The sequence below is a fragment of the Tauraco erythrolophus genome, chromosome 1 (genome assembly GCF_009769465.1).
Source record: "Tauraco erythrolophus isolate bTauEry1 chromosome 1, bTauEry1.pri, whole genome shotgun sequence".
Taxonomy (NCBI): Eukaryota; Metazoa; Chordata; class Aves; order Musophagiformes; family Musophagidae; genus Tauraco; species Tauraco erythrolophus.
Window position 1 is genome coordinate 1,674,048 of NC_141465.1, and position 8,546 is coordinate 1,682,593.

General features: G+C 56.2%; 2 protein-coding genes across 3 annotated transcripts; one reads left to right on the plus strand and one right to left on the minus strand.

The window, feature by feature from the left end:
• Positions 1-247: 247 nt before the first annotated feature.
• Positions 248-4,471, plus strand: GNB3 (G protein subunit beta 3). Of its 2 annotated transcripts, none has more exons than XM_009980411.2 (9): positions 248-304; positions 836-874; positions 1,032-1,138; positions 1,250-1,313; positions 1,430-1,592; positions 1,690-1,756; positions 3,034-3,235; positions 3,786-4,002; positions 4,365-4,471. In XM_009980411.2, the coding sequence occupies exons 1-9, from the start codon at positions 248-250 to the stop codon at positions 4,469-4,471; spliced, it is 1,023 nt and encodes a 340-aa protein (XP_009978713.1). The 2 variants fall into 2 exon arrangements, with proteins under 2 accessions (XP_009978713.1, XP_009978714.1); XM_009980412.2 differs by having other exon boundaries at positions 1,690-1,753.
• A 1,752-nt stretch (positions 4,472-6,223) lies between these two features.
• Positions 6,224-8,532, minus strand: CDCA3 (cell division cycle associated 3). Its single transcript, XM_086612020.1, has 5 exons — positions 8,416-8,532; positions 8,209-8,338; positions 7,916-8,122; positions 6,768-6,889; positions 6,224-6,364 (listed from the first exon to the last, which is right to left on the minus strand). The coding sequence occupies exons 1-5, from the start codon at positions 8,530-8,532 to the stop codon at positions 6,224-6,226; spliced, it is 717 nt and encodes a 238-aa protein (XP_086468146.1).
• Between the last annotated feature and the right edge of the window lie 14 nt (positions 8,533-8,546).

An 8,546-nucleotide genomic window follows, 5' to 3' on the forward strand; every position in this document is an offset into this window, starting at 1 on the left:
CTGAATGGACCTTTGATTAGGCCCAGGATGATCTTCCCAAACGCTGAAGGCTTTGACCAGCTACAGCACAACGTGACCAAGCATTTGGCCAAGAAATGGTTGCTCAGCCTTTACCAGAGCTGCCTACGTTTGCGTAACTGAGCAGTCACGTTAGTGCCCTTTGTTGAACCTCACATCTCTCTCCTTTGGTTTGTCTCCCCAGAATCAAGGCTGCCCCGCGTGGAGGAGCCACCCCTAGGCCAGAAAGATGGGGGAGATGGAGCAGATGAAGCAGGAGGCTGAGCAGCTGAAGAAGCAGATCGCGGTAATGCTGGCGACGGTCGTGAAACTGCTGTGGGAGCGTCCAACCCCCCTATCCAAGTTCTCCTCAGCCACAGCTGGGAGCCGAGCTTTCTCCATCTACATCCTTGGAGCCCACTGCAGCTCTGCACAGCCCTTTGAGTGCTAATGGAGATCTTCATAGCACGGTGGGGGGAAGAGGGGGAGAGGAAGGGAGAGAAGTGGCCACCAGCATTGTGTCTGCAGGGGACCAAAGGTGTGGTGGGGCCCCATGACCTCCTCTGTCTGGTGTTCTGCCAGGTGGGAGGATCCATGGGAAGGGTGCAGCATGGAGAACCGGATGCTGAGCAGCTTTTGGCTCACCTTCCCAACATTTGACCGGTGCTGAGGTGCCCTGGTCACAGGCCAGGATCACCCCGTGCTGGCCACGTTCCACACACAACAAAGCCACAACTCCTACTTCCAGCAGCCCCCAGGCTATGCCCCTGTGTTTCACTTCCCATGGCCTTCATCAAACAGGTTTTTTCTGTCTCATCTGCTCTTGTCTCTTCTCCAGGATGCCCGGAAAGCCTGTGCAGACACAACGCTTGCTCAGGTGAGGGACAGGGCTGGCTGGGCAGGGGTCACCTAGCACCACTCCAAGGGGGACTGCCTCCAGTTGAGAACCAGAGTTAGGAGGCAGAGATGTGGGGAGCAGCAAAGCTCCTGCCAGTCCGAGGTTAATTGTTTTGCTCTCCCTACTCTTTCCTCAGATTGTGTCTGGAGTGGAGGTCGTTGGCCGCATCCAGATGCGGACCCGAAGGACCCTGCGTGGGCACCTGGCCAAGATCTACGCCATGCACTGGTCCACAGACTCCAAGTGAGAGAGATGCTGCTGGTCTGCGGGGCGCAGGGCAGCACGTGGGTGTGAAGGGTGAGAAGGCTCCGATGGGAAGAGAGCTACTAATGTGGTCTTGTTCCTCTCTCACAGACTTCTGGTCAGTGCCTCGCAAGATGGGAAACTGATTGTGTGGGACACATACACGACCAACAAGGTAGGAGCCAGAGGGCTGCGGCAGAGCGGGATGCTGGAGCGGGTCCCCTCGGAGCTAACGCCCTCGTCCCGCTCTCTCTGCTGCCGGAGTGCCCACACGCTTTCTTGTCCTCCCAGGTTCATGCCATCCCTTTGCGTTCCTCCTGGGTCATGACCTGTGCCTATGCCCCCTCGGGCAATTTCGTGGCCTGCGGGGGCCTCGACAACATGTGCTCCATCTACAACCTCAAGACTCGTGAAGGCAACGTCAAAGTGAGCAGGGAGCTCTCTGCCCATACAGGTGTGCGTGCTGTCCGCCTGCCACCCCGGTGCCCCCTGCTGCCAAACCTCCTCTAGCCCTGCCCCGTTTCTCACGTTTGCTCGTTCCCGCTTCCCAGGTTACCTCTCCTGCTGCCGGTTTCTTGACGACAACAATATTGTGACTAGCTCTGGAGATACAACGTGGTGAGTGTCCTCTTCTGCGTCCCTGCGACATGACCCGTGGTTCTCAGAGGCACAGTGCGTGTCAGCAAGTGCAGTCCTTCTGCTCTGCAGCACTCCACTACCTGTTCTTCCAGTTCTTCCAGTACTTAAGGGGCTACAGGAAAGCTGGAGAGGGGCTTTTGACAAGGGGGGTGTAGTGACAGGACATGGGGCAATGGATTTAAACTGAAAGAGGGGAGATTTAGATTGGATATAAGGAAGAAATTCTTCCCTCTGAGGGTGCTGAGGCACTGGCACAGGTTGCCCAGAGAAGCTGTGGCTGCCCCATCCCTGGAAGCATTCCAGGCCAGGTTGGATGAGGCTTTGGGTAACCTGGTGTAGTGGAGGGTGTCCCTGCCCATGGCAGGAGGGTTGGAACTGGATGATCTTTGAGGTCCCTTCCAACTCTAACCATTCTATGATTCCATGGACAAATGGCTCTGACATGGAGAGGCCACCCAGAGCATCTCAGGAAGCCAGATCCATTCTTCCTCCCTTGGCAGAACAGGTGCTTCCCTTACCAGTTGAGGTCAGGTCAAGACGCAGGTCTGTTGGGGAAGCAGTAGGGACCTCAGCTCTCACAAAGCACGGTGTCATTTATCCTGGGACAGAAAACATCCTAAATTTAAGCAGAGCTCCCGTAGACACTCCACTCCTCAAGTCTTGCCCACTGTGCACGGGACACCTGCAAAGCCAGTGCCTGACCCCTTCGGTTCCTGGCTCTCAGGTCTCGCTGTGCTGCGACACTGAGCAGTGCCAAGTCTTTATTCACCCCAGTTCCATCCCAACACCTACTTTGGAAGAACCTCTTGACCGGGGATGAGTTGGGATGCGGCATTTCCACCGGAGACCGGGATTACATGGGGCTTCTTTGCCTGGCTGTAAAGCGGGATCCCAGCGAACGTGGCCCATGCGTCCTACGCGTGCGGATCCAGCAGACCTTTTCCAGCTGTTTGCCTGTGGGTCCCTCTTACCTCCTCCCAAGTGTTGCCTCCAGCTGTTGCAGTTATGGGAACACGGTCAAACCTTGCACACCCCCAGCCTTAGTCTAACCCTGCTTTGGCAAAGGTATGACCAGCAACAGCTGTGAAGGTATCTCCTGTGGGACACAGCTGACTCCAGCAATACCCTCACCAGTTTTCCCAAGGTGCAGGCAGGCCCATGGTTTCCTTCCTTTTGTTTTTGAGAGGGACAGCTCTTCATCCCAGCTGTAGATCCGTTCTGCTCGAGCTGGCTCTGAGTGCTCTCCTCTCCCGCAGCGCGCTCTGGGACATTGAGACGGGGCAGCAGAAGACTGTGTTCCTGGGTCACACCGGAGACTGTATGAGCTTGGCCGTCTCCCCAGACTTCAAACTCTTCATCTCTGGGGCTTGCGATGCCACTGCCAAACTGTGGGACGTGCGGGAGGGCACCTGCCGTCAGACCTTCTCGGGGCACGAGTCCGATATCAACGCTATCTGCGTACGTATGCCATCTGCACGGTGGTGGGGAGACAGGGAAAACAGAGGGTGGACCAGCTCTGAAACAGGGTCTTGGGACCAGGTTGAAAGAAGCTGTCACAGTCAGGTGGGGAACAAGGGTCTCAGGAGACCTCGGCACCATGACCCAGCCTGAAGCAGGGGAGGGTCTGGGTTCACGGGAGGCTGGAGGTTGGCTCTTCCTGGGCACTGGGGCACCAAAGCACCTGGGTCTGACTCAGAGCACTGCTTGGACTCAGCCAGCACACCTGCTCTGAGCTCAGCACCCTGACACGGGTGCTGGTGCGGCTTTGCTCAGAGTGGCTGTTGGGAACCATGGTTCAGGCATGCTCCAGGAGCCCCAGCACAAGGCACAGGTAAGGCAGCAGGAACACCTGACTCAGCCGAGGGTCTTAGTCAACCCCAGACAGCAGAGATGGGAACTTGGGATCACAGGGAGATCTTTGGAGGATGAAATCTGCCCAGGATTTAGGGGAAAGTATTGCCCTCAGAGGCGAGGATTCAAACGGGAGCGTGGTGTGTGCCCTCTGCAGTTCTTCCCTAATGGCGAAGCCATCTGCACCGGCTCAGACGATGCCACCTGCCGCCTCTTTGACCTCCGGGCAGACCAGGAGCTCATCGTGTACTCTCACGAGAGCATCATCTGCGGAATCACATCCGTCGCCTTCTCCCGCAGCGGGCGCCTCTTGCTTGCTGGATATGACGACTTCAACTGCAACATCTGGGACTCCCTGAAAGCAGAACGTGTGGGTGAGTGGCTCCTGGAGGTCCCTCTTCCATCATCTTAACTCCTTCATCTCTCCCAGGCCTTGCTTCTCTTCCTGACCTAGGGGCAATGGATTTAAACTGAAAGAGGGGAGATTTAGACTGGATATAAGAAAGAAATTTTTCCCTCTGAAGGTGGTGAGGCACTGGAACAGGTTGCCCAGAGAAGCTGTGGCTGCCCCATCCCTGGAAGTGTTCCAGGCCAGGTTGGATGAGGCTTTGAGCAACCTGGTGTAGTGGAAGGTGTCCCTGCCCACGGCAGGGGGGTTGGAACTGGATGATCTTTGAGGTCCCTTCCAACCCAAACCATTCCATGATTCTATGACCTCTCTTCTTTCCCCCTGTAGGAATCCTTTCCGGCCACGACAACAGAGTGAGTTGCCTGGGGGTGACAGCAGACGGCATGGCCGTTGCCACCGGCTCCTGGGACAGCTTCCTCAAGGTTTGGAACTGAGGACGGCAGCAGGGAAGGGAAGAGCAGCGGAAGCACGGCCCACAGCCCGAGCCCACGCAAACAGCATCGCCAGCTGAGCACAACAGCAACGCCTACCTACCGCTCTCGCTTGTCTCTAGACACAGGTCACTTGTAGGGGTCTCCCAGAGTGAAAGGGAGAGGTCGGGGAGGGGAAGCAGGGGAGTAGGAGCACACACACTGGCCCTCCTCTCCACCTCTGAACAGGCCCAGCACTTTCCAGCCTCGTGCAGGCTTGAAGACCTGCCAAACACTGTTCACCACATCTCAGGACTTTACAGCACCGTTCAGACACCCGGCATTTTCCTTCAAACACCTCCACCCACATTGACACTCGTCCTTCGGAGGACCCCTCACCCAACACCTCTGTCCCAGACTAAGCTCTATCCTCAATTTAACTCTTCCCAACTTCTCTGTGCAGCTGTCCTGTGTCCCTGCAGGCAGCCTCGGAGATGTACAGGGTTCAAGGTTTTTAATCGGGCAACCTCCAACAAAAGGCTAGCGTAAATTTGGCTCACTTTCCATTGGGGAGGACTTAGCTCAAGTCTAATCTGTGCACAAACGGGGGAAAGGTAGCCCTCAGACCTGCTAGAATACCAGGGAATGTTATTTATTCTTATTTATTGTCCGCTTCTTGCTCTTCCATCTCTTTTTGCCTCACTCCTGCATTGTGTGGTGACCCTGTCTAACCAGTAGCCCTCGGCCCCGGTTTTCAAGTTTATTCTAGATCTTCATAGCCCAGGCAAATAAAGCAAGCTCAGATAAGCACTGCAGGCTGTGTTCTTTCCAGCATTGCAATGAGCTACTGCAGCCTCTCCTCCTGTCAATCCTGCCTGCCGACCCCAGCCAGAGAACATCTCATCCCCAGGCCTTGCTCTACCTCAAAGCCCTCAAGGGAGGGTGTTCCTCACCTACGTTTTAGCTGAGAAAAGGCTGTTAGTCCTGAGGCTTGCTGCCCTGGAGTTGGGCTAGAGCTGAAAACACATCCCTGCAAACCATGGAGATGTGAGGACACAGACATTATGCTCAGCCCCTATTCCACTTGCTGGCTCATAGCAACATCTCGGGGTCCCAAGGTCTCTGCTAGGGAGAGTTGAAGGTCAAGGCATAGTGACTCATCAATGGAAGGTCAAGATATTAATGCACAATACTATCTCATCCTATTTTGGATCCAGCCCTCATGCCAGACCCTTGCAATAGGCTACAGTCCTTTGTTTCCATTAGTTTCAGGCCAGTATAGGTGCAGAACTCCAGAAGCGACACTGGAGTGGTCATCAGTCCCCTGCACAGAGCTGCAGCTTCTCAGCCCACTCTACGGCACGTGGGTTCAAGGTCAGACCCTCCTCAGCACAGCTCTCGGTGGCATTTTACAGGCAGGGGAGACAGCTGAGTTTTAGGGCTAATAGAAGGCTGAACTACTCATCCTCAAAGAGAATATTGTACTGGGAAAGCAGGGGACTCCTACTACCAGCAAAAGTTTAGTATAAATTTATTTTCTACAGGTGAGAACGCTACGGTAAGTCAGCTGATATACAACAGAAGAGCCAAAATCTGTAGTGTACATAAGACACACAAAGCTGAGGGGTGAGAGAGAAAGTGCTCTCCTTTCCCCAACAGAAGTAACAGAAGAGCGACCACAAGTCTGGAGTTTCAGTCTGTTGAAGGATTTCTCACCACTAGACGATTCCCAAAACATAAAAGCAAATTACAGCAAGATCCTGGAAAAGGCAATCTCTAGTTCTCCACAAAAGGAGACTGTTGGTTCTCTTTGTTCAAGTCACTCCAAGCACAGTTCCCAGGTTTGAGGCTCCAGCTCAGATCCACTGCCACTTCCTTCTTCTCCCCCAGGTTCTCTCCCAACACGTGCCTCTTAGCCTAGAGGAATAAAAAACCCGAACATCACATCACAATGTAAAACACGAGTTAATCGAGGGTTAGTTGATTCTCAGAGGAACACATAGCCCATTTTCAGGCCACGCAGCTTTGGCTCTCTCGTGACAACGTGTGACAAGAGTGATGGACTTTCTGCAGCCTAAAGAGAAAGGATGGGTTGAGATGGGCAGAATCATGGTAAGGCTAAAGACACAAATATTGAATAAGACTTGGAGGCACCTAGGGACAAGACTGACCCGTAGAAAAATATTTATGGAGTCACCAGGTTCCACAGGCTTAGGAGGCCACAGTTCCAAACTGGGGCCCTACAAAATACAGCAATTGACTGATTTGGGATTTTTTCCAGCCTGTTCTCCCTCCCATAGTACAATTCATTAAGCTTTACCTGGCGAGATGCAGGAGTACTGGGGGAATTATCATCTTGTAAGGTGCTGAGGGGAGAGCGGCCAGTCCCACCAGATGTTGCTATGATTTTGTTGTTGGTCTTGCGTCTCAGGGGCTTGCTCCCTAGGGACAGAAGGAAATGTGTCAGTGTGTCACAACAAGGCTAGAGGCTCCTGGTCTTCAGGATCTAGCTTGCTTGCCTGCACAGCAAAGACTGTTACCCAAGGTCTTCCAGGTAAAAGGATCACAGAAAGGCTGACGCTGGAAGTGAGCTATAGAGGTCTAATCCCTGTCTAACCTCCCTGCTCCAGGAGGGCCACCCAGAGCCAGTTGCCCAGGTCCATGACCAGATGGCTTTTGAATATCTCCAAAAATGGAGACTCCATAACCTCTCTGGGCAACCTGCTCCAGTGGCTCCATTACCCTCACAGCAAAAAAAGCATTTCCTGATGTTCAGAGGGACCCTCCTGTGTTCCAGCGTGTGCCCATTGCTTCTGGTTCTGTCACTGGGCACCACCACCAAGAGCCTGGGTCTTAGTAAGATCCCCCTGAACCTTCTCTTCTCCAGGCTGAAGAGCCTCAGCTCTCAGCCTCTCCTCACAGCAAACACACCCAGCACAGAGTTTTCTGAAGGATGGTCCATATAAAAGACTCTCAGCACCACTCACATGTGCTTCCCACCCTCGCTTCCCAGCTCTTCCCAAGGAAAATCTCCAAGGTCCCACTGAAGAGGCCTCCAGGATTGCAAGCCTGTCTCAGAGAGGGGAAGAGCTGCCATTTACCTCCTGAAGAGGCACATTCACCTCTTGATTTTCACCACCAATTGAAAAATGGGATTTTTTTTTCCAACTCCTGACAGAAATCAGTTCAACCTGGTGGAGTGGAGGGTGTCCCTGCCCATGGCAGGGGGGTTGGAACTGGATGATCTTTGAGGTCCCTTCCAACCCAAACCATTCTGTGATTCTGTGATAAAAGAACAGATCCCAAAGGGGCCTCCCAGCTGCGGAGCCCCATGGCCGCGCTATCCGAGGCAGTAGCAGCCAGCTAGACCAGGGACGGGACGAGGTCTCCGTGGGCACGGACACCTGGAGACGGTGCTGACCTGCTGGCACCGGGACCCGTCTCACCCCCCCCGCACCAAGCACTCACCGGAGGAGAAGCCAGGCGCGGCGCAGCGGGCTGGCCTGGCCGGGGCCGCGCTGGGAGACGGCGGCCTCTCCGCCTCCTCCTCCCCCGAGGGGGCGGCCGGGGGGCTCCGCCGGGCCGGCTCCTCCGCTGCCGGCGGCGCCGGCTGCTGGGGCGCAGCCTCAGCCCCGAAGGCCTCGCTGAGCTGCTTCACCAGGCGGTCCACGCTGTCTGCGGGGGACGGAGGGACGGGGTGAGCCGCCGGGCAGCGCGGCGCAGCCCACCTTGTCCCCCCGCCCCGGGGCGGCCTCACTCACCGCTCCACGCGGCTCTCATGGGCGTGCGGGAGATGCCGGGCGTGGGCGAGCGCGGGTCCCCGTCCTGGCTAGCGCTCGCCGCCGGCTCGGCGGGCCCGGGCTGCGGGCTGCCCGCCGCGGAGCTCACCACCTGGGGAGAGGGCAGGCGTCGGGGCGGCGGGCCGGGGCCACCGGGGGCGGCCGGGCGGCCCGCGGGAGAGCGCCTACCTCGATGGGGGTGCGCAGGATGCCGGCGCTGGGGGAGCGCGGGTCGCTGACGCGCTCCAGGTGCTTGTTACGGGGGGGCGCGGCGGGAGTCGCCGGGGCGCTACCGGAGACCCCCATGGCGGCGCGCGCCG

Coding starts and splice junctions, on each gene's coding strand:
- GNB3 (XM_009980411.2), top strand. CDS start 248: ATGGGGGAGATGGAGCAGATGAAGCAGGAGGCTGAGCAGCTGAAGAAG. Junction 1,314..1,429: donor ACACATACACGACCAACAAG/GTAGGAGCCAGA, acceptor TTGTCCTCCCAG/GTTCATGCCATCCCTTTGCG. Junction 4,003..4,364: donor CCTGAAAGCAGAACGTGTGG/GTGAGTGGCTCC, acceptor TTCCCCCTGTAG/GAATCCTTTCCGGCCACGAC.
- CDCA3 (XM_086612020.1), bottom strand. CDS start 8,532: ATGGGGGTCTCCGGTAGCGCCCCGGCGACTCCCGCCGCGCCCCCCCGT. Junction 8,339..8,415: donor TCCTGCGCACCCCCATCGAG/GTAGGCGCTCTC, acceptor CCCTCTCCCCAG/GTGGTGAGCTCCGCGGCGGG. Junction 8,123..8,208: donor CATGAGAGCCGCGTGGAGCG/GTGAGTGAGGCC, acceptor CGTCCCCCGCAG/ACAGCGTGGACCGCCTGGTG.